Source organism: Microtus oregoni, unplaced genomic scaffold, assembly GCF_018167655.1.
Source record: "Microtus oregoni isolate MIOR12 unplaced genomic scaffold, Mior012 000005F_ref0000423, whole genome shotgun sequence".
In the NCBI taxonomy this organism is placed as follows: Eukaryota; Metazoa; Chordata; class Mammalia; order Rodentia; family Cricetidae; genus Microtus; species Microtus oregoni.
This window is the reverse complement of record NW_024543064.1, coordinates 43958776-43984090: the sequence shown is the minus strand read 5'-3', so window position 1 is coordinate 43984090 and position 25315 is coordinate 43958776. Positions and strand designations below refer to the sequence as shown.

Sequence of the window (25315 nt, the reverse complement as noted above, 5' to 3'; positions counted from 1 at the left end):
GAGAGACTGAGGGGCAGGCGACTGTATATTAAAATCTTGCTAAGGAGTTTGGACTTTGCCTTGTCAATGACAGGACAGGTGTTAGCTTGAACATATAACTGTCATCATGCCCAGCAGCCTTAGATACAATTTCCATGGAAACTGGCACTTGCTGGGAAAGAAAATCTTCCTTGTTCATGTACTGACCTTCAATACAGATATTAAATTTCGGCACAGATTTATCATAACTGGGAAAGAACCTGGCAGTTTTCTAATATAGCCAGGCCATGAGCATGAAGATAATAAAAGCGTGGGTTTTGAATTCCAGCTCTACCACTAAACATTTATAATAGTGAGCCTGCCTTAACCACTGCAAGCCTGTTTCTGGTCTTGTGCAACAGCGAAATGAGACAAGGACCGCCAAGTGTTCATTACAGAATCTGGCATCCGGAGAGCAGCTCACTGAGCTATCATACAGCATCCCAAAGGATAGAATAATGTGAGGCCCCTGCTTCCCGAACCTCTACTGGTGCGGAACTCAGTGGCTGGAATACTCAGTACCTTTCTTTCTTTGTTGGATCAGATTTTAATTCATTTAACAAATATTTCTCCAGTCCATCCTGTATACTGATCAGTCTTTCAAAATAAATTGGGAGAAAAATTGACCTCCGTATCCCAAAGTTTCAGCCATTTGTCCCAGCTGAACATGATTCTTATGTACAACAGACAGGATATTTTAACCTTTCTTAGGACAGGACTTTAACCATAGAATATCACCTCTCTCTAAATGAGAACACTTGCCCTTGATCTTTGAAGATGAAGTGTTTGTATTTTTGCTGTATTGATGGGGGAGTGTCACACATAATTATCTTGATAAGAGCTCAGTGTCTTCAAAGGTGGCCGTCGCTCATTTCTGTGCCTCTTCCTACCCTGTGTAAAAATATGAGAAGCAATGCTGTGCAACAGAACACGAACACTTCCGGAGTCAGAACATAAGAAGACCAAGCCCCTCTTCCACACTGGAGAGGAGGGGCAACATGTCAGAGCTTTGATGTTCACATCTGCAAATGGACATATGATGCTATTTCCTTGGCCATACTGTGGGGACCAGTGTATACACCAAACCATGCATGGATAGCGCCCAGGGAGTCTTAGCTACTTCTTCATCACAACCTCACCATCCTTGTTTGTAGCTGAACTATTAATGTCTCGTTAGCTCGCCACAGGGATCGAGCTCTTTAGCGAATGTTCCTTCTCATCGTTCTTTCATGCAAACCATGCTGGCTGGCATCCCTCATGAATCAGCAGTCAGAGTTTGTGTGAACAAGGCAGGTTGGTCCCTGGGCAACGGTTAGCTTTAGGTCACTGTCAGAACTTAGCAGGGCTGGCCAAGGTTTTATTCATGAGCTATAAATATGGCTTTCTCCCATTAAAAAGTAGCAGAAGGTAATCCTGATCAGGAGTAGAGAAAATACCCACATATGGGGCCTCTGAAGAGCCTGTAAGTGTATTCATAGGAGTCTACCACTGTCTCACGTAAATCTTTAGTACCGTGTGTATGTGTGTTTGTGTTTGAGACAGAGTCCCACTATCCAGTGCAAGCTAGCCTCGAATGCTTGAATGTAGAGACCACTCTACCTCTACCACACAAGAGAACTTTTTTAAAATGATTTTAAGATTTATTTTGATTATTTCTAATTATGCATATGTGTGCTTTGGTATGTGGGTATGAGCCACTGTGTGCAGGTATCATCTGAAGCTAGGGGCTCCCTGGAGTTGGAGCCAGCTGCTGGCCCCTGGGTGCTGGGAACCAGACTTGGTCTTCTGGAAGGGCAGTATATGAAGGGAGCTTTTTTACGCTCTGTCTCACCAAAGTTTAAAATACTGGTATCAATTTATTTCCAGTCACGTGACTGGTCTCTTCCACACCTAGTATTTTGGAACAGGCTTCTGTATCAAGGCTCTGGCCTATGCCTACACCATGCAGAATAAAACACAAAGCTTTCGAGGGCTGGAAGCCATTCGACAGTGTCCAGGGCACTCTGCACTCAGAGAGGGCAGGGAGGGGCACTTCCTATGGAAGTGAAAACAGGTACCTCACTGGAGTGAGGAGATCAAAACAGTGATAGTAGCACTGAGAATAGTCAAATGCTTTCCCAGCCCTTATCAGAAACAGTCATAGAGAAAGCTGTTAGAGAGTATTAGCATAAAACTGGGAACTGAGGGGACCAAAGGAAGTTTAGAAGGACCAACAAAGGCCTCTTGTAGGTGATGACATTTGGCTTAACCCCTGAGTAAGAACCCTGTCCACTCACAGAAACACTCTCGGAGAGGACTCAGAGTCTCAGGAGACCCACCAGACAGGAGGTGATAGTGGCTATAGCCCAGCGAGCCCAGTGAGCAAGGGAACGGTGCAGGAGAATGTCATTGGTCAGGGGATAAATTTTGGCATTTTTCCTAAATGTTCTAACAAGTCAAGGGAGAATTTCAAACTATGGAGTAAGGTGACAAATTAATAGTGATACAGATCACTATTAGTGTTATATAAATAATAAATTTGAGAGGAAATATGAACGCAGCTTGGAAAGTCATTAAAACAACAAAAGTAGCAACATTCATAGAGTCTGCTTCAAGTCTTCACTTCCGTGTCTATTTCTCTATTGGGAGTCCATACCCCTTTTCCTAGGGAAGAAAATCGAGTCACAGAGAGGTTAAGTAACCAGTCCTGGAGGAGGGGATAGAAATGAGATTAAAGAAATCTAATCTGGAGAAACCCAGCAAGTGTTGGTTCGAGTGTTGGGGGTGGGGTGAGGGCTGATGGGATTCTATGATGACTTCTAGTTATTCTGTTTCCTTCTTGATTGTTGTTAACAAAGATGAGGGCGCTGCACATAGTCCATGCTTAACACAAGACAAGAATGAGTTTTCTATATTCTATAGGATATAGATTTCAAAAAATTCCTTCTCCGCAGTTGCTCCTCCCTCCCACCAAGCACTCCAACCAAGTGGACTGTTTCTACTTTGTAGCAAGAACGATACAGAGCATGCCAATGTGTCTTTGTCTTTCTGACAGACCTCTCAAGGCCAGTTTTTAAACTACTTTGTTTCTTCCCTGAGAAGTTGCAGGGCAGGAAATCAAGATTGAGGCACCCCATCTGAGTGACCAACAGCAAAGGAAACTCCCCTGGTTCTGCCCTGATATCTGGGGGTGCAGGGATCCCTGGAAACTCCAGTCCACTTGGTTGGAGTGCTTGGTGGGAGGGAGGAGCAACTGCGGAGAAGGAATTTTTTGAAATCTATATCCTATAGAATTTTAGATTCAAAACATTCTGATTACTTCAGTTTAAATCACTTCAAAACATCTTCCTGTCCTTTTAAATTAGACTTCAGGGGCCATAAGACAGCCACCGTGTGTCCTCCTTTTCACAAGGGCAGTCGTGTCAGGAGAAACGAATGCACTAGAATACCTCTCTTATTTCACGTTTTCAGAATCCTGCCTTTGAAACACTCACCCAGTCACAAAGCCCTATACCTCACACAGTGTCCCTCCATCATTCCAAAGCTCCCAGCCACAGTCACGCTGCAAAGAAGTGGCTTCTAGTGGCTCCTAGGCCAGACCTAGGTAACACCCCCCCCTCCCACTCCATATTACAGTGGATGTTGGACTGGGCAGACTCATAACCCTGGCTGGGCCTGGGTATTTTCAGGGTTGGTAGCCCGCCAGTTCTCCCTTGTCTTCACCACCAGGGTGAGCTCTCATGCATTGCCCAGGCTAGTTCATGCCTCACAGCAATGAGCAAGAGACGGGGCCAGTTCTCCTGCTTTTACATGCTCAAGGTCCCTTCTCCCACACCTACACCTTCAGGGCCAGCTCTCCTGTGTTGCCCAGACATGGCTTAGGGGCCACTCTCCTGAAGCTACAGCTGATGAGGGCCAGGGCCAGCTCTCTCACCCACCTCAGATGTTGATGGGCAGAAGGGGAGGTAAGGCGCATGGCAGATGAGTGATGGGAACAGCTCTCCCATGCTCACAACTTGGGGGCTGGCTCAACCACATCTCTATCAATTTGGTTGGCTCTATTTTGCTGCCCACGCAAGATGCAGGGCCTGCTCTCCTAAGTATTGCAGCTAGTGGGGGACTGGGGAAGCTCTTTCACAAACCTCAAGCATTGATGGGGAGGCATCTCTCCCCCACCCCTGCCACCACATGACAGATGAGTAATGGGGACTGCTCTCCCGTGCTCACAACGTCAGGCTGGCTCATCCACACCTCCGCCAATGAGGATGGCTCTATTGTGTGCAGCCTGCTTTGTACATAGGTCTACTCGGTAAGGTTGACTGGAAGCTAATCTTTAAATATGGCCCCACGCCTGGCATTGCTTAGACTTGTTATAGCTGTTAGACTCATGCAAGGAAAGTATTATTAAAAATCTTGTTTCACAGATGAGAAATCAGGGATTGCGATATTTCTTATCTTGATTCAAAGTGTGATATATGTGGAGGTTCCTTAGGATATGAACTCAGGACTTTATTAAGGATTTTCAACTACATTGTATTCTCTCAGACTTTCCAACAGGAAGGGGTTTGGAGGAATCTATTATACTACAAACTTTGTATGAAAGGGTCATCTGTGGTTTTCATCTCTATTTCTCAGTTCCTATCATGCAGAGATTTATGGAGAATATTAATGAATGGCTAAGCGATGGACCGGGGAACATCAGATAAACTCAATGAAAGAAAGATGGTTGAATGGATTATATGATACACTTTCCGCTAACTTTTAGGCAAATGATGGTAGGCTTCATTTCTGTGTCTTGCACTGATTTCCATATCCCGTGTTATAGCCCTTTTATTGTTTGAGCTTGGTGAATGGCTGAGTTGAGCTCTTTGTTTTTGCTTGGGAGCCATGTGAAAATGGGGTTCACATGGAGCCTTTATTCTCCTCTCTGTCTAGAGCCCAGCTCCAAGTAGACTGCCAAGACATTGTCCTGATTACTTTAGGTTTCCCTGAAGACATGTTCTTCTCCTGGCTCTGTTTTTGTGGACTCCTTGCTCTATGACTGACCGCACCATGAAATTAGTCATCAAGCATTTGCTATCCATTCTGAATTTATAATAGAAGCCTAAAACAGCGAACTTTTGCCGGAGTCCAGGAGGTTCTTCTTTGTATGTTCTGGCCATTGATTCTACAGGCTTTTCTTCTAGTTCTTGTCTCCCGTGACTGACTCCTTTTAATCTGTGTAGTAACCCATGGGCAACTACCCAAGCAGGCTTGCCGCAGTTCTGCAGAAATCCTAGCCTCCTCCTTCTTCACATCATGTCCTCCTGGCTCCTGCTTATCAGACACGATCCATTTTATTAATTAGGTAATTCAGTAATTATCAGACCCGAGTATGTGCCAGCATTATTTAGCCTCTGCCCTCGTGCAGAATAGTTTTCTCGGGGAAAGACAAATGGGCCCATAATGGCAGACTGCAAGGCAGTGCCAAATGTATCAACATCAGCTTTCCCGCCTCTAGCTCAGGTTCCTCACCCAAGATACTAAGCTCATATATGTGGAGAAAGGAGGCCTCCTGTCCCTAACAAGTTATTATCGCTGTGTATTTAACTCCTTTACTGTTCAGATGGTGAGGTTCCCGAGTATAGGCACCTTGCAATACTCACCTTCGTGTTCTGGAACAGGAGGTGCTAAGTGGGAAAATGCGATGATGCAACATTATCTTCCCTTACCTGGGGATGTCTGAAACGATGCAATGTGCTTCTGAGCATTGACGCGGTGCCCCCGAGCTTTCAGGTTTTAGAGCATTTCGGATTTTGAATGATCAGATTAAGGATACCCAACTGTCAATGTATACAAATATTCAAGACATATGAGAACCACTGAAAATCAAAATAGTTCTGTCCCCATGATTTCCGATAGGCTGTACTGAGTCCTTGTTGCTGTGGAGACCAGAAGGTGACGCACTTGTCAACTGGCTGTCATCAGCGTGCCAAATACTATATGAGGTACTGGGAACCCAGTGTGATACAAGGTGCCACGTGATCCCATAGCAGCAGAGATCTAATTAAACTAGGTTTAAAGGTCAGAACAGAATTTCTAGATTATGTCCATGATTTATAGGCAGAAAGTGACATGTAATGGTATGTAGGCATAGGTGGGGAGGAGGGCTGCTAGGAAAAGGGTGGGATCTGGTGTAGAGAGGAGCTGGCCATGCAGAAGCCATCCAAGGCTCAGGCGCTGCCCTTCAGAATCTTGAAGCTAGCAGCAAAGATGCTGTCCTTGCAAAGTAGAAAGGAGATCCACATGGTTAAAGCTTGGCAACCAAGGGGAGGGCAGCTCCCTGGAGATGTGCCCAAGGATGAGATGAGATGGGGAGTTTAACGTTGTATGTGTACATGTGTGTATGCTCATGTGTGTGGGGACGAGATGTCAATGACACATGTGTTCCTCAGTTGCTCTCCAGCTTACTTTTTGAGCCAGGGTGTGTTGCATGAGTTCTAATTGGTCTTAACAATAAAAATCCAGAGTCAGATATTATGGGGTGAAAGCTGAAAGTTCAGAGAAGCAGAGCAGCTGGTCACTAGTTCCCACCTCTACAAAATCCTTAGACTGAATGGGGTATCCTGTCTCTACAAATCCTCAGACTGAATGGGGTATCCTGTCTCTACAAGTCTGCAGACTGAATGCACAGAGAGAATGCTAAGACTGGCTGCACTGAGCTCCTGTCTCCTTCCACCTTATATTCCTTTCTCCTCCCTAGTGCTGGGATTAAGGGTGTGGGATCCCAAATGTTGGGATCACTTTTGTGTGAGCTCTGTTTCTCTTTTAGATAGATTCAATCTAGTGTAGCCCAGGGTGGCCTTGAACTCGCAGAGATCCATCTGCCTCTGTCTCCCGAGTGCTGGGATTAAAGGTGTGTGCTACCACTGCCTGGCTTTTATGGCTATCTAGTAGCAGATCTAGCTCTGTACTCTGATCATCAAGCTAGATCACAAGATCACAAAATATCAGTACAAGAGTGTCTCACTGAAGCTGCAGCTTACTATTCCGCTAGCTTGGCTGGCCTGCAAGCCCCAGGGATCCTGTTTCTGCTTCCATAGTGCTGGGATTGCAGGCATTTTCTGCCACGCCTGGCTTGTTTATGAGTGCTGGTGTTGTGAACTCGGGTCCTCCTTTTTGTGCTCCAAGCACTTTACTAAATGAACCACTCTCCTAGTCCACTAGGATTGTTTTATCATTGTTTTTTTTTCTTTTATAGAAACTAGGAGGCCTTTAAAGAATCATAGGAATGCACCTAGATTATATTTCTACATTACTCTAGGTGCTATGTGGAGAGGTGATTATGGGAGGGTAAAAGATTATGGCATTAGTAGGTTTCAACAGAGAATGGTGTTTGAGAAGAGGCGTTGGCGATACTGCAGGCAGAGCAGTCCCATGTTTAAAGAGTACTGAGGCAGTCAATAGGCTGCGGGAATGGTAGGTACCTGACATGATTAAAATGGGTAGCAGTAGGATGTGCATGGGCTGGGCTGTTGAATGTAATAGCTGTTCAATGAATGTTGGCTTAATAGTAAACTTGCATTTTCTTCAGCTGAGATTCGATTGCACCCAGACTATATTTACCATTCTCTGGGTTGTTTTTTTTTTTCCTGTGTTTGCCTCACCTTATAAGATCACTATAAATAAGGAAAGAGAGTCATTGTAATATCAACTGGTTTGCACTTAAGACCCTCCCATCCACTTCCTGAGTGCTGAGATTGCTGGCCTGGACCTCCATATCTGGGTTAAAAAGTTCTTCCCTAGGCTGGAGATGTGACTTTATCAATAAAGCACTTGCCACTTGAGTGTGGCTTTCCAGAACCCACACAAAAGCCAGCTGCAATAGTGTGTGTCCACAGTCCTGCCATTCCTTCAGCAAGGTGGGACATGGAGACGGGAGAACCCCCAGAAGCTTGTGGGCTAGGTAGTCTGGGAGGCGCAGTGCCCAACAAGAGACCGTAAAGGGAATAAAAGCATGGATTTTTAGAATTCTTGGACTCTATGTACTAACTATGTAATGTCAGAAAATTTTCCTATCCCTGAAACTTCCATTTTATTCCTCACACAGGGTTTAGTGAAATCTCATCCTACCTTGTAGGGTTGTTGTAACAGTGGGATAAAAGTCTATCTTTCTGACCAGTGGAGGTACAGTGTATATAAACAGAGCAGTCTGTGACTAGCTTGACACAGCAGGGTTGTCGCCACTAAGGCCCCATACTGCAGGCAATGGGAGGTCCAGAATCTGACTCCTGATTACAGCCTGCAGCTCCCTGAGAGGGTGGCCTCGATTTCTCTAAGACATGTGGGGTTAGATATATGGCGCCGCACAGGCAGACACCCTGAAATATGGACCGCAGATACAGTTTGTCTGAGTGATTGATCACCTAGGTCTTGCAGCCGTGTTCTGTTTACTCTGCTGATTGATCGGCTAGGACTCGCAGCCCTGTGTTCTGTTCACTCTGCTGAAGCTGCCATTGCTTGACTGAGGGTCTGCTTGGGCACCGCACAAGGACAAAAGGAGCGCATTCGGAAGGTCACTTACAGACCATCACTGAATGTACTGCGCCTCTGTAATGACCGGTCCAGCCGTGTTTCCTGGGTGTTAACGTCAAACATGAGGATGGCTTGCCTGTCGTGAATCTCCCATGCAAATGGCTTACCGAAGACTCAGCTTGCCTGGCAATTGGCTCGGCCTCAAACTTTTTGAAAACTATTGTTCAAAAGCCCCTCATAAGCTAAGTTCCCTCCGCAAGCTTGTCGTCATCAGCCAGTGCTTCTTTGTTTTCATTCTCCAGGTTTCCCCTTGCTTCTAGAAAGACTTGTAGTAAAGAGGAAAATCAGATGAGCCAATCAGGCAGTCTGGCTTCGAGACCCAGGTCCCTATGTCACAGCAGTCTAGGCCTAGGTATCCTTATCTGCAAAATGCCCCATGGTGCTCCTGGGAGAGTTAAGTTAGGTAACAGCACAAAACTTACATGAATACAGTTTATGCCAAAAGAAAGAGCCAGGTGCTGTGATCTCAGCTACTCTGCACACTGAAGCAGGCAGATCATTTGAGTCTGAGAATTTGTGAATAATTTGTATGACTTGACTGGAAGAGAACTGCAGGGGTCCCCAGCTTTTGTATCTGCAGCAGATAAACCATTCTCTCCTTACAGCTTAGATAACTGTCTGGTCAGTCCCTGGGGGTCCTCTTTGCTCTAGATCTTAATAGCATCCTTTCCCCCGCTCTTAATTCTAACCCTACAACCACTCCAAGTCCTCCCCTGTACTCCCTCCCAAATTCTTGGTGTCTTTTTTCTTTCAGTGTTATTGTTGCATATGTATGAATATAGAAATAGAACCTCTGAGTCCATTTAGTTTTGTTTGTATGTTTAAGATTTCAGGGCTGACCATTCCTATTGGATAATCTTTGGGAGCTCATCCCTGGGAGGGACTAGTCCTCCCTCTCTCAGCAGCCTTTAGTCTAGAGACAGGCTCTGTAAGGTATCCCCATCCCACGTTAGCAAGTCTATAGGCATTGTCCTGCTCAGGTCTGGGCTAGGCAGCCGTGTTGTCCAGGTATCAGGGGTATAACTTCAATGTAATTTCTGGGTGATACAATCTCACAGCAGATACACTGGGCCTCTGGCTCATAAAATCTTCCTGCTCCACCTTCCATGAAGTTCCCTGAGCCTGAGAGGTGCCGGATCTGTGTTGTAGATGCAGCTCCTGGGGCCGAGCACCCCATCGGTGTTCTCTATGTTTTGACAAGTCATGTTTTTGATTTTCTGTAATGACCTCCATTGCGAAGAGAAGCTCCTTTGATGAGGGGCGAGTGCTATATTTACACACTGGAAATTTCGAGCTAGCAAGCCCAGATGAGAGAGAACACACAGTGTTTCTTTGTTTGGGTCTGGGTTACCTTACTCAGTGTGATCTTTTCTCCTTCTGCCTAATAACCTACGTGCTTCATGACTTCATTTATATGGACAGCTGAATAGTACTCCATTGTGTATATGTGCTGTATTGCCATCCATTTGTCAGTTGACAGACACTTAGGTTGTTTCCACTTCCCAGCTATTGTGAATAGAGCACAGCAACCATTGAACGTGACTGAGCAAGTATCTGTGGAGTAGGATGTCAAGCCCTTGGGACATATGCCAAGGAGTGGCAGAGGGGGGTCATTTGGTAGATTTATTTATGGCTTTTAAAGAATGCTCCACACATAATTCTAGAGCGACTACACTGGTTTTCAATCCCAGCAACACTAAATGAGGTTTCTGCTTCCCCCACATTCCCTGTTGGTTGTTTTGTTGATTTTTTTTTCAATTCTGACTAGCATAAAAGGAATCTCAAAGTTAGGTTGTTTGTTTTATATCTAGTTTTTTGAGATCCTTATATATTTTGGATAATAGCCCTCCATAAAATGTATAGTTGATAAAAATCTTTTTCCATTTTTAAGATGTCACTTTGTGTGAAGGATGGTGTCCTTCTCTGTGCAGAAGCTTTTTGGTTTCATGAGGTTGTATTTGTTAATTGCTGATCTTAGTGCCTGTGCTAACAGTGATCTGTTCTTTTCCTGTGCCAGTGAGTTCAAGAATATTCCCCACTTTCTCTTCTTTGGTTCAGTGTATCTGGTTTTATATTGAGGTCTTTGATCCATTTGGAGTTGTTATGTATAGGATGATAAGTGTGGATCAGTTTGCTTTCTTCTACATGTAGTCATCCAGTTTGACCAGCACTATTTATTGAAGATGCTGTTTTTTTTCCAGTGTATATTTCTGACTTCTTTTTAAAAATTATGTCCATAGGCGTGTGGATTTGTATCTGGGTCTTCAATTAGATTCCGTTTATCAACTTGTCTGTTTTTGTTCTTGTACCATGCTGTTTTTATTACTATAGTGTTGAGTACATTTTGAGGTGAGGGATGGTGATACCCCCAGCAGGCCTTTCATTATTCAGGATTGTTTTAGCCATCCTGGATTTTCTGTGTCTGCATGAAGCTGACAATTGTCCTTTCAAGAACTGTGAAGAATTGCGTTGGAATTTTGATGGGGATTGCATTAAATCTGTAGATTGCTTTTGGTAGGATGGCCATTTTTACTGTGTTTACCATACAAGACTTTCCCTTGCTTGATTTGAGTTACCCCAAGACATTTTATAAGATTTAGGGCTATTGTGAAAGGCATTGTTTTCCTGATTTCTTTCTCAGTCTGTCATTTGTATATAGGAGGGCTATTAATTTTGTATTCAGCTACTTTGCTGAAAGTATTTATCAGCTGTAGGAGTTCGCCGATATAATTTTAGGGTCACTTTTGTATACCATCATACAAATAAATATAAAAATTCAAATAAAAATAAAAGTACTTTGACTTCTTCCTTTCTGATTTGTATCCCCTTGGTCTCTTTGACTTGTCTTATTGCTCTAGCTAAGGCTTCAAGTACTATACCGAGTAGGTGTGAAGAAAGTGGGAAACCTTGTCTTGTTTCTGATTTTAGTGGAATTTCTTTGAATTTCCCACCATTTAAGTTGATGTTGCCTCTTGGCTTATGGAAAACTGATTTAATTATGTTTAGGTATGTCCCTTGTATCCCTTTATCAGGAAGGGATATTAGATGTTGTCAAAGGCATTTTCTGCATCTAAATGAGGTGGTCATGTGGTGTTTTTGTCTTTCAGTTGGTTTGTATTATGGATTATATTCATCCTTTTACATACGTTGAAGCATCTCTGCATCTCTGGGATGAAGCCAACTTGATCATGGTGGAAGATCTTTCTGATGAGTTCTTGGATTCTGTTTGCCAGTATTTTATTGAGAATTTTTGTAACTATGTTTATAAGGGAAATTGCCCTGTAATTCTTTCTCTTTGTTGTCTTTATAAGGTTTGGGTGTCAGGGTAACTGACCTCATAAAATGAATTGGGCAATGTTTGTTCTGTGTTTATTTTATGGAATGATTTGAGGAGTATTGGTATCAACTCTTCTTTGAAAGTCTGGTAGAATTCTGCACTAAAACCATCCGGCCTATTTTTGTTTTTGGTTAGGAGACTTTTAATGACTGCTTCTATTTCACTAGGGATTATAAGTCTGTTTAAATTGTTTGTCTGGTCTTGATTTAACTTTTGTAAGTGGTTTATATGGAGAAAATTGTCCACTTCTTTTAGATTTCTAATTTGTTGGAGGATAGGTTCTTAAAGTATGTCCTTCTGATTCCCTGGATTTCCTCAGTATCTTTTGTTATGCCCCCCTTTCATTTCTAATTTTGCTCATTTGGATCTTCTCTCTCAGCCTTTTAGTTAATTTGCCAAGGATTCGTCAATTGTATTGATTTTTCTCAAAGAACCAACTCTTTGTTTCATTGATTCTTAATTGATTTTTTTTTTCATTTTATTGACTATCAGTTAAGACATTGTGTCCCAGTATGTGGCCAGTTTTGGAGAAAGTGAGGTGCCGAGGTGTACTCTTGTGTCTGGGGGAAATGCACTGTAGATGTCTGTTGGGTCATTTTGGTTGTAGCATCAGCTCCAGCAATTCTCTGAGCAGTTTTCGTTTGGATGACCTGTCTGTTGATGAGAATGGGGTTTTCAAATTTCCCATCATCAGTGCCTGAGAGTCAATTTGTGATCTAAGATGTCATAGTGTTTCTTTATAAACTTGAATGTCCTGTGTTTGGTGCACAGATGTTAAGAATTGCAATGTCCTCTTGGGGTATTTTCCTTTGACGAGCATGTAGTGTCCTTCCCTTTCTCTCCTTGATAGTTTTGGCTTGAAGTCTATTTTCTCAAATATTAAAATGGCTACAACAACTTGCTTCTTAGGTCCATTTGCTTGGAATATCTTTTTCCTAGGAATAAAGGTTCCTGGGTGATGTTATTCTTGATGTTAAGGTGTATTTCTTGGATGCAACAGAAGGATGGATCCTGTTTTCCAATCCATACTGTTAGTCTGTGTTCTTTTTATTGGGAAATTGAGACCACTGATGTTGAGATATAGCAATAAGCAATGTTATTTTTGGTTTGTTTGTTTTTTGTTGTTGTTATTTGGTGGTGGTGGTGGTGATGTGTGTGTGTGTGTGTGTGTGTGTGTGTGTGTGTGTGTGTGTTTCCTCTCTTGATTTGCTAATCTGGGATTATTTATTCCTTGTTATGTTATTGACTGTGGTTAATCTCTTTAGGTTGGAGTTTTCCTACAATAGCCCTGGATTTATAGATAGATGTTGCTTAAATTTAGTTTTTATTATGGAATGTCTCATTTTCTCCATCTGTTCTGACTGAGTTTTCCTAGGTATAGAAGTCTGGACTGACATCTGTGGTGTCTTAAAGTTTGTAGAACATCTGTCCAGGCCCTTCAGGCTTTTAAAGTCTACACTGAGGAGTCTAATAGGCCTTTACTAGGTCTATAATTAGGTCTGCCTTTATATGTTACTTGGGCTTTTCCCCTTGCAGATTTTAATATTCTGTCTCTGTTCTATATGTTTAATGTTTTGATTATTATGTGGCAAGAGGACTTTCTTTTCTAATCCAATCTATTTGGTATTCTGTATGCTTTTGTACTTTGATAGGCATCTTTTTCTTTGGATTAGGAAATTTTTCTTCTATGATTTTAGGTTTGGTCTCTTCATAGTGTCTCAGATTTTTTGGAAGTTTTGTGCCAGGATTTTTTTTTTTTTGCATTTAACATTTTCTTTGATGGAATAATCTATTTCTTCTATTATGCCTTCAGTGCCTGAACTTTTTCTCTTCCATGTCTTATATTCTGTTTGGTAAGGTTTGCCTCTCAGGTTCCTATTCAAGTTCCTAAATTTTTCTTTTCCAGATTTCCCTCGGTTTTCTTTGTTGATTCTGTTTCCACTTTCAGGTCTTGAACTGTGTTCTTCACTTCCTGCCACTGTGTTTTCATAGATTTCTTTAAGGGATCAGCTTCCTCTTTAAGCCCCTTTGTCATATGCAAAAAGGCTGTCTTTCTCTTGTGCTTCAGCAATGTTGAAATTCTCAGGGCCTGTCATGGTAGGGCTGCTAAGCTCTAGTGGAAACATGTTGCCCTGGTTGTTACTGGGTTTTTTTGTTTGTTTGTTTCATTTTATGCTGGCATCTAGACATCTATTTAGATGATTGTAATTTTAGATGCTAATCTTTGATCTTGTCTTTGTTGGTTGGTTGGGTGTTTTTTTTCCCCCTTGACCTGTGTTGCTTTCCTCTTCCTGTTAGGAGAGAATGGTGGCTGTGTGTTGCTTGGTAGGGAATTCTTTTGAGATTGGTCTAGGTGTGGCCATTAAGAGTTCCAGGCAAAATGTGTTTCTAGGTATTAGGAGCGGACACTTAGGAATGGGGAGGGATTAAGAAGGGGTCGGCTGCTATGCTCCATAGGACGGATCTGCCTTGTCCCTGGTAAACGGAGCAGAGAATGAGGAGAGGCCACACAGGTAGTCTGCTGCAGAATTTGGGATGACGCTTGGGGATGGGCTTTAGAGGACGGATCTGCCTAGTCCCTGGTAAACAGAGCGGAGAATGAGGAGAGGCCACATAGGTAGTCTGCTGCAGAATTTGGGATGACGCTTGGGGATGGGCTTTAGAGGAGTAGAGGCAGAGAGAAGATCTGAAGCTCACCTACCTGCTCCACTGACCTGCTTGCTTCTTTATCAGGCTTGGCGGGTGGATTCCCGAAGAACACCACCTGGAGTTGGGAGCTGGGATAACAAGAGCAGTGGGCAGGAAGGTTGGAGAAAAAGATCTGTGTGATCCACTGGAGACTTGGGGCAGGGAAGCGAGGGAGGGAAGGGCACAGCAGATGCTCTGCTACAGAGCTGACTGTGATTCAGGATTAGATTGGAGGAGAGAGGGAACAGGCGATGCTCTGGAGGTAGCCTGCCTGCTTCGCTGGCCAGAGTGGTCGACCAAGATAGTTCTTTATCAGGTCTATCTTGTCTTTTGAGATCCCTGTTCAGATTCATAGCCCATTTTGAAGATAAGATTCCAGGGTCTAAACAAAATCCAGAAAATTCTAGTTTTCTTCGGCCATCCTTAACATTCACATTGCAGGGAAAAGGCTATTGCTGCTTCTTGGAGAAAAGATAACCATAATGAAGGCATCATTAAGACACATTAAAGCTGGGCTGGAGAGATGGCACAGCAGTTTAGAGCACTGGCTGTTCTTCCAGAGGACATGGGTTCAATTCCCTGCACCCACAAGGCAGCCCACAATTGTCTGTAACCCCAGTTCCAGCAGACCTGGCACCCATGGCAAAACACCAATGCACAGAAAATAACAAAAGAAATACTAAAACTTTATGATGCTGAATTTAAATTATGAGAGCTTCACCATAAGGTGTGAAATTTAACGTCATATCTGTAATAAAGGAACTTTATAAGACAGCCCAGAACAGCACTTAAAATATGTTACCAATGCAATGTCACTAAAATGTGACAGCCTTCTGCACAGGGGAAACATTTCATTCAATGATCACACTATAGCTGTAAAGTATATGCTATTATTAGTATTTTGCAGTGTGGACAATAGAAGTTTAAGCTGTTTGTCCAGGGCTTTTGAACTGCCTTTCATGAAGAGCTAAGTCTCAGTTTCTCTCCGTCTGCAGCCACACCCCTGACTGGACTGCTGTGCAGCCTATCCATGCTCCTACCACTCTGGGAGCATTTTCCATAAATGTGGAAATAAATAAATCAAATCATAGTGAGTTATTACTTGTTCAAGTTCTTGATTATTGATCCACACTGTATAAAATTGATGTGGATCTTAGACCTAGCTCCAATGTCCTAGAAAAAGTCAGCAAAGCCATTCTTAACGAGGGAGGGAATTTCAGTGTTGCCCACTGGATCTCTTTCCTGATTGTAGACCTGTAAATAGTACTTGTAAACTGATCTGAAGGATGTTGCCGCTGCTGCTGCTGCTCCTCCTCCTAGTCCTTTTCTTCTTCCTCCTCTTCTTCCTCTTTCTCCTCCCCCCATCTTCTTAGAAGAGGTTAAAATCCTTTATCACCATCTAAACCTAGATACTTACTCATTTCTGACAAAAAAAAAAATCAGTGCCTGGAATTGATTAGATATCCTCTTTCAATTCCTCCCCAAGCTGTTTCTTATTAATAAGGTTAATTCCCAATTTATCTGAGAAGGTCATTAAGGCATTAGAGTGTGAGATACCTACCAGAACCTCTAATTTAGCAGAGTTTTTCTCAATTATCTCCAGCAGGAGGGATGAATAAGAATCTGAAAGAAAAAGTCACCAAAGCATCAGAATTTATCATTTTTCTTTTTCAGCAAGATTGAACTGGTCCTGTATCTTTAAAAACATTATAGAGAATATGTAAATAAAGACCAGAAGGGGAAAAAAAAGATGGCTCAGGGGTTAAGAGCACTTGCTACTCTTCCAGAGGCCTCTAGTTCTGTTCCCGGCACACTAGTCAGCCAGCTAACAACTACCTATAGCTCCAGGGGATCCAACATCATCTCTGGGCCTCCACAGGCAGCCGTATGCAGATGTATTTACATACACACAGATAAAAGTAAAAATAAGTTAAATTTCTAAAAACATAATACAAAATAATAAAATTGTCGAATGAGGGAAAATCTGTGGATGGAATGTGCTTATGATATTACATAGAGGAAACAGTGGGAAAGAAATGCCCCCTTTCATTTCCTATGGCTTGTGTGAATCCATACGTGGATGGGAAAAATAAGCCAGAATACCCAACTGTGACGGCCTACATTGTGTGGAGGTAGAAGGATCGCATGGTTGTTTCTCCTCTCGTCTCTTCGCACTTGATGTGACTGAGGCCCCTTTGGCTCACTCCATGGCTGCACTTCTCTCCTATAGATCCAACGCCTCTCACGGATTTAGGAGTGGGTCCATAGAGAATTTTCTTATATTGAAACTACAAATTCACATATTCATTCAAATAGAACTTGGAATTTTTGTATAAACAGTAGGTTGCTCTGCCTCCCAGGGCTTGTGTAGCAAAAGCAGTCTTCTAAGTAGGTGCCGGCATCCTAGGCCTGTGACTTGTGATTGCTGTCGTATTCCATCCAAGGAACATCTCGCATTGGTCATGGATTGTTCCCTGGGGAATGGCGGATCTGGCTTCAAACTTCACATATGAAACAGAGCCACATCGAGATGGATCCAAGCGAGCTCTCCAAAGCCATTTGTTTACCAAGGAACCAAACAGCTAAATAATAGCAACTAAACAACTTGAGGCATATTTTGATGTATTGTCTTCCGTAATGGTTGTGCCAAGTCTTTCCCAAACAATATAAGATATGATATTTCTGTTTTCAATTTGCCCACCAAATGCAGTGGCGTTCTCAAGCGTGGTCCTGCTGATCTGCGTGTGTGAACTAAGTTTCCCTGTTTTCTGTGAGTTTAAGGCTTTAGTTCTGTGTGCTCTTCAAACTGACTTTTCTCTGGTGACTGTAATGATTTTGTCCAGTTTTCCATGGGCTCTCCTTTTTTTCCCTATTGCTGAGGTTCCTGATAGATTTTATGCAGATGTTAACTCTTTGTTGTACTTTGTCATTAAATATAGTATTTGTTTAGAGATTGATCTGGTTAAGTTTAACTTCAGGAAATGCTCTTTTGCATTCATTAAAACCTGATTTTCTTCTATTAAAATTGTGATTAATGGGAGTGGTACAATCTCTAAGGCTGAGGCATTCTTGTGATCTTGAAATAAATTCATTTGTTCTTGAGATGCTTTTAATACTTATTAATTCACTTTTCTAGGAGTTCATAGGCAGGGCTGGGTTGAATCTTTTTAAGTGAGATTTGAACTCTTCCAATTTTCTTTGATTATTTGATTATATTGTTTTTATGTGAAAATTATACTAGTCTCTTAAAATTAGTAATTTAGCCTTGTTTCTATTTTCTTAAATTTTCTCTTAACCAAGTTAATAGGGGCTGAGTGGTTAATGCTCCTGCCGCACAGACACGGAGTTTGCTCTGTTATGTTGAGCCAGCTCTGGCCATGTGTCCAATGTCTGCTGGAGCTGACTCCACTCAGGATCTCCCCTCCTTTGTGCACAGGGCCCCCTGCTGACCACACTTGGCTTCAGGGTTGTGAACTGGACAGGTTCTTCTACCCTTTTGGGTCTCCCTAGATTGAGTCCTTTGGGGTGGCTGGTGTTCTCTGTAAAAGTGTGTCACAGCACACTGGGGATATAGGAGACGAACTCAGTGCTGAGATCTCCGCAACTTAAAATACTTTTCCATCCCTGTGTGTGTGTGTGTGTGTGTGTGTGTGTGTGCGTGTGTGCACACTCGTATGTGTGTGGGCGAGTGCGTGTGCGTGTCTATGTGTGTGTCTAACTCCACCAGGTTAAACACACGCTCTCTCACTGGTGGCTGCTCCCTGCTTTTGGGCACCCAGGATATCTCAGTTTTATTTATTATTTTAATTTAATTTTATATACATGGGTGTTTTACTTGCATGTGTGTCTGTGTACTACATATGTGCCTGGTGCCCACGGAAGCCAGAAGAGGGCATCAGATCTCCTAGAACTGAAGTTGACACATGAAAGTAAGTCAGCATGTGAGTGCTGGGAATCAAACCCAGGTCCTCGGAAGGAGAGACGGTGCTACTAACCCCTGGTACCTTGCCAGCGGGGTAGCTCGGCTTTGAACAATAGTCTTTTTCTATGATGGTGCCCAGCCACTGCCCTCCTAGTCACACAGGGTGACAGTGCAATTCTCTGCTGCTGACCCAGCTGCCAGAGGAACTTCTGCCTGTCCAAAGTCTACACCTGGGTTTGAGGCAGCTGACAATTGTGGGCTTGTCCTGCAGGTAACACTGTCATTCTCTGTACACAAATACCACGTGGCTTCCTTTGGATGGTGTTCCTGCTGCTCCTCCCCCTCCAGGAAGTCATATTCTACTTGGCTTCTTTTTGGCCAGCAGCTAGTCTTTTGAGTTCTGTTTTTCAGCTAGTTTATCATTGTCTTTGGGAATTTCCAACACTCTTCCTCTGTTTGAAATCGAGACTGTTCTTTCTTGTGCTCACTCTTAGCCTTAACCACGTCACGTAGAGGCAGCTTCTTGCTCACCCTTGTACCCCCACATTAAATTTTCTTTATTAATCTCAGGAATTATATTTATGGGCTGGGGAAATGGCTCAGTCAGCAAAGTGCTTGCCTTGTAAGCATGGAGACCAATTCAACCCTCCAGAACCATGTAAAACACCCAGACATGATGGTACACACTTGTAATCTCAAGACAGAGTAACCTCTTGTCTGCCAGCCTAGCCTAGCCATTGCGTTCAGGGCCATGTGAGAGTCTCTGTCTCAATCAGCAGCATAGATGGCATCTGAGGAGTGATGCCCGAGGCTGACCACTGGCTTCCATATTCAGGCACATGCAAGTACCCACATTCACGTGAACACACATGCACACATACAGAAGAATTTTCTTTCTGATTTCTATAACTCCTTTCTCTCGTCCATAAGTATGTAGAGTCCTCATTTTGGGGATCTCTTGTTTTTACCTAATAGTCACTATTATTCACTTCATTTCTTCAGATACTCCAAGCGTACTTTCATAAATTTACTTGCCCTATTGTCCACCTCTTCTGACTGTTCTATGATGGCTCATATTCTTCTGTAGTTTGTGTGTTTTGACAGTAAGCTTCTTCTAAGTGTGGATTGTTTCCTTTGGAAGCTCTCTCCAGGTACACCAGATTTGCTTTATAGTGCAGTGCAAACTCACCTCTCCCTCCTAAGTGAGCAAGAGAGAGTTTACTATGAATGAGTGTGGCCTTAGGGCTGTGGGTGTGAGTTGCCCCAAATGGTATTTCTCCTCAAGGAATCAGTTACATGAAACTTTTATAGACCTAGAACAAAGAAAAGTCACGATCAATACATTTGCCATGTATGTTGAGGGGGTCACCGTGGGTTAAAGCAAAGCAAGGAAGTCTCTGCCATAGGGATCAGATGTTACATGTTGGCAGTGTTAGGTTTGGGGGCAGTAGACGTGACATTAGATCACATATAGAAGAGGCTTATACATGACTTAGGGGAGAGCTATGGGGCTGGTAAGGGGACTCCACAGAACAGGTCCTTGCCTGGAAGCCTGACCCCAAGAGTTTGAGCCCTGAGTCCCTCATGGTGGAAGGAGAGAACCAGTTCCTGCAAGTTGTCATTTGATGGCCACCCGTATGGTGTGACCTGTGTGTTCTCTCTCACACACAGACAAAAATAAATATAATTTTTAAACTTAAAAAGAAATTTAGCTGGGCAGTAGTGGCTCACACCTTTAATTCCAGTACCGCAAAGGCAGAGGCAGGCAGATCTCCTGATTTCGAGGCCAGCCTGTTCTACAGAGCAAGTTCCAGGACAGCCAGGGTGATGCAAAGAAATCCGGTCTAGGGGAAAAATTAAGAGACATCCAAGAACTTTGGATTTCGAGCTGCAACATCCCAGCTCTCCACAACCACAGCGCTAATCATCTAATCCACGGCGGTCCTCCGAGACAGACACGGAAGGAGACCTCTGGTTCATAGAAGGAGCATCCATTTCAAGTTCCAGGGTCAGGGTCAAATCACTGCTGCACAGAGGTTGAATGACCCCATACCTGCCCTCAGTGCTGGGTTTTGAGCTTCTGGTTTCTTCTGGCCAAGTAGTCCAGCTCTGCGGCCACAGAGAGAAAGCTTTCTTGCTCATTCCCTTGGGAGAGGGTGCAGACATTTTCTAGAACCTGTCATAGGTCAGGCAGTAGCTGTCACTGTAGACCTCCTGCTGGCAGCACACTTGTGGCTTCCCAGTGAGAAGTACCTCAGCTTGACCTTCAGACTTTGACATTAGCCTGCTGCTTGGCAGGAGGACTCTCTTTATCTGACCTCAGGAGTCTCCCCGGGAGCCTCAACAGCTCTCACCCAGGTTTCTCATTGTGAGTTTCCTCACTGTGTAAATGCCGTGCTCTCTCTGTAATACTTTGTGTGACTGTATTTCATTGTGAATCCCTGTACTTAGGGAGGGGCACGTACCTTCTACGTGTTCATAAGGCACTAGACAGGCCCTGTGCAATTTCTCTAATGATGAAAAACATACAAAGAGCTTTTAAATGTGTTTGAAGATGTGTTAATTTTTATTTTTTCCTTTTATGGAAAACAGATTTTTTTTCTCACGTGACATATCCTGATTATAGTTTCTCTTCCCTCTACTCCTCCCATTTCTTCTCCCCTGTGTTTCCATCCAGATCCACCTCCTTTCTGTCTCTCATTGGAAAACAAACATTCTTCTAAAGGATAATAGTATGATAAGATAAAACATAAACCAACCCATCGGAATAGGACAAAGAAAAAAAGCCCAAAAAAGGGCACAAGAATTATACACTTATACACAGAGGATCTATAGTGTAAAAAGAGTGAGATATATATATATAGTGAGCTGTGCAGTTCCATGAGTGTGTAAGCTTTCTGTTATTTTCATTGTTGACATCCAGCTTTAGTCCACGGTGGTCAGACAGGATGCAGGGTATCATTTCAATGTCTTGTATCTATTGAGACCGAGCACGTGGTCTGTTTTGGAACAAGTTCCGTGAGGTGCAGAGAAGAAGGTGTGTTCTTTTGTGTTGGACGAAATCTTCTGTAAATAGTTGTTCGGTCCATTTGGTTTATAATGCCAGTTAGCTCTAGCATTTCTCTGTGTGGTGTTTGTCTAGATGGCCTGTCTATTGGTGAGAGTGGGGTATTAAAGTCTCCCACTATCAGTGTGTGAGAGCCAATTTGTGATTTAAGTAGTAGTGTTTTCTTTATGAACTTGGGTGCCCTTGTGTTTGATGCATCAATGTTAAGAATTGCAATGTGCGCTTGGATTTTTCCATTGATGAGTATATAGTGTCCTTCCCTATCTCTTCTGATTAGTTTTGGTTTGAAGTTTATTTTATCAGATATTAAAATGGCTACACCAGCTTGCTTTTTAGGCTTAGAATATCTTTCCATTTATTTACCCTAAGGTGATGTCTATTCTTGATGTTAAGGTTTTTGTGGTTGTTTTTTTTTTTCTTTCGGATAGAGCAGAAGGATGGATTCTGTTTTCCTGTCCATACTGTGAGTTTGCATCTTTTTATTGGGGAATTGAGGCCATTGACATTGAGCGATATCAATGAGCAGTGTGTGTGTGTGTGTGTGTGTGTGTGTGTGTTTCCTTTCTTTTGATTTGTTGGTCTGAGACTATTCTTTGTGTGTTCTCAGCTGTGGCTAACCTCTTTAGGTTGGAGTTTTCCTTCTAGCACCTTCCATAGGACTGGATTTATAGATAGATATTGCTTAAATTTAGCTTTCATCATGGAATGTCTTGTTTTTTCATCAATGTGTTTGAAATGTGTTTAAAGTTTTGTGGGGTATAGAAGTCTGGGCTGGCATCTGTGGTCTTTTAGAGTCTGCAAGACATCTGTCCAGGCCTTTTGGCTTTTAGAGTCTACACTGAGAAGTCAGGTATAATATGTATATATGTATATATATTATATGTAATATGTATATGTTATATGTAAATTTAATTTATATATTACTAACTCTTTTTCTCTGCAGTTTTTAATATTCTTTCTTTGTTCTGTACATTTAGTGTTTTGATTATTATGTACCATGGAGATTTTCTTTTTTGGTCCAATCTATTGGATGCTCTGTAAACTTCTTGTACCTTCATAGACATCTCTTTCTTTGGGTTAGGGAAATTTTCTTCTATGATTTGATTGAAAATATTTTCTGGGATTTTGACCTGTGCTTCTTCTCCTTCCTATTATTCTTAGGTTTGGTCTCTTCACAATGTCCCAGATTCCCTGGATGTTTTGTGACAGAAATTTTTTAGATTTAACATTTTCTTTGACAGAGGTATTCATTTCTTTTATTGTGTCTTCAATGCCTGAAATTTTTCTCTTCCATCTCTTGTATTCTGTCAGTGAAGTTTGCCTCTGAGGTTCCTATTTGAGGTTCTAAATTTAAAATTTTTCATTTCCAGATTTCCCTCAGTTTTCTTTGTTGATTCTACTTTCATTTGCAGGTCTTGAGCTGTTTTATTTTATTTTTCTCTTTCTACCATTTGCTTTTTCACAGATTTCCTTAAGAGATTTAGTCTTTCTTCTTTAAGGACCTCTATCACATTCAAAAAGGCTATCTTAATGTCTTTGTCTTGTCCTTCAGTCTTGTTACAATACTTGGGAACTGCTGTGGTGGGGTTGCTGGCCTCTAGTGGAGATATATTGGCCTGGTTGTTATTGTTTTTTTATGCTGGCTTCTAGGCATCTGAGTTTGGGGAGATTGTAATTCTAGGTGCTGATATCTGGTCTTGTGTTTGTTGGGTGAGTATTTTGTTCCTTGCTCTCTTTTGCCATCTCTGGTTCTTAGGAGGGTATCGTGGCTGTGGTTCCTGGTAGGAAATTCTTCTGGCATCCTGGTAGATATGCCCTCTGGTGGGGAAGTTCTAGGTAAAATGTGCTCAGGTATTGGGAGCTGACTTTTAGGAATGATGAGGACACTAAGAAGGGGTGCTGAGGTGATCCACAGGAAAGAGGGTAGGAGGATGGTCCACCACAATCCGCTTAGTCCCCTGGGAATGGGAGCAGAGGGGGGAAGAGAGACTACAGCAGGTGGCTGCTTCAGAGCTTGGGACAAGATTTGGAGCAGTGGAGGAGAGGAGGTGAAGATCTGCCATTAGCCTGCCTGCTTCCCTGGCCGCAGTCAAGAAATGTGTTAGTTCAAGTAACCTTTTCCTCCTCCATCCTTTTCAGGACCGAGTTGGAAGAACCACATAATTATGACACAACAATTTCATATCTGAGTCAATCTAGCAACTCCATTAACCTGTGTGCGGCAGGAGAAACTAGTGATGGTAAGTCTGCTAAGCCAATTAATAGTGTAACCCTGTGAGGAGTGAAAAATGTGTCGAGATGGCCTTTTCCCTGTAGCTAATGATATGTTAAGATGTTCGCATCCGTTCTGCTCTGCCACCGTACTTCCTCTTTCTCTCTCCCATATCTCGTCTCTTAGCAATCTATTTCAGTCCAGCTGGGCATCAGCACTGGTTCAGACTCCCAATAAATGACTCCTACTCTGGACCTCTTCCTTTCTGCCATTTCTTTTCATCTCTGGTCATCTTAACTGCTTTGCCCTTTGTAGGTGTGAAGAAGGAAAAGCCAAGACACTGTGATCCAATTTTTCTCACTTCTCTTAAGGAAGTCTCACCTCGCTAATCATAGCATCTGCGAAGTTAGTGGATGGAGAAAGAGATGACACAGCATGAGAATTAGACTTTGTGTTCTATCTGATTAAGAAAGGGGGCTTGATAAAGTAATGCCTCAGTCCAGAGCTAAATTCTCCAGTCTCTGACGATGCTCAGCATGCTTTGTGCAAAGGAGACTCTCGGCAGAAAGGAACAAGAAGCAGAGACGCAGCATTACTGCAAGGTTCAGTGTCTTTGTTCTGCGGACAGCATCATCCAGTTCTCTGCAGAAGCCATAAACATTAGTGCTACAGTAACTACCAGGCTAACAGAGCCAGCACTATAGATTGTATCTCTCTGCCCGATCCTCTGTGCTGATACCTGTGAATTGAAAGCTTCCACCCCCCACAGCAAGCAACAGGAGACTGAAGATTAGAGAGGTGGAACCGTACATGGTGACCCAAGTACTGTGTGGCTGAACAGTAGCACAGAACAGGCTCAGCCTGTCTGGATACTCCATGCCCGTTCCCATAAACCTGGGCTGCATCTCACTCGGGGGAGCTTATCTCCATTGTAAGGAGGCTCCAGACGGTCTTCTGGCTGAATAATCACTGTATATGCAAGAGGACTTAGGTTCTAGGAAACAAGTCACTATTCTGGAATATATACTTAGAAAGTTTGTGATATAAAACATTAAGACATATTGACATTTCTGTAGCAGGCTTTTTCTTTTGATCCACCAACCAGCTCCCAAGTCACAACATAAAGACTTATTAGTTAGGAATTACTTAGCCTAGCTTACGCTCATTTCTGACTCTTTTAAGTTAATTTCTCTTTGTCTATCTTTTATCTTAGGGCTTTTTACTTTCTGTGTATTTTGCTTTCACTACCTCTCATGTCTCCTGGCTGGTGGCTGCCCTGCTGACCCTGGGTGTCTCCCTCATTCTCGCCTCTCTTCTCTCATTCTTCCCCCAGGCCTAGATTTCTCCTCCTCTTTATTCTCTCTGCCTGCAGGCCCCGCATATCCTTTCATTGCCTAGCTACTGGCTGTTCAGCTCTTTATTAGACCAATCAGGTGCCTTAGGCAGACAAGGTGAAGCAAATGCAACCCATCTTTATAAAATTAAACAAATGCATCACAAACAAAAGCAACACACCTT

At 42.8% G+C, this 25315-nt stretch overlaps 1 protein-coding gene across 2 annotated transcripts in view; it reads left to right on the top strand.

Moving 5' to 3' along the window:
- The window catches only part of Fyb2 (FYN binding protein 2), a 106031-nt gene that overhangs the window by 45919 nt on the left and 34797 nt on the right, over positions 1 to 25315 (top strand). For both annotated transcript variants that reach the window (XM_041652957.1, XM_041652956.1), the window contains exon 5: positions 23725 to 23825. In XM_041652957.1, the coding sequence (XP_041508891.1) occupies positions 23725 to 23825 (101 nt within the window). The remainder of the gene's footprint in view (positions 1 to 23724; positions 23826 to 25315) is intronic.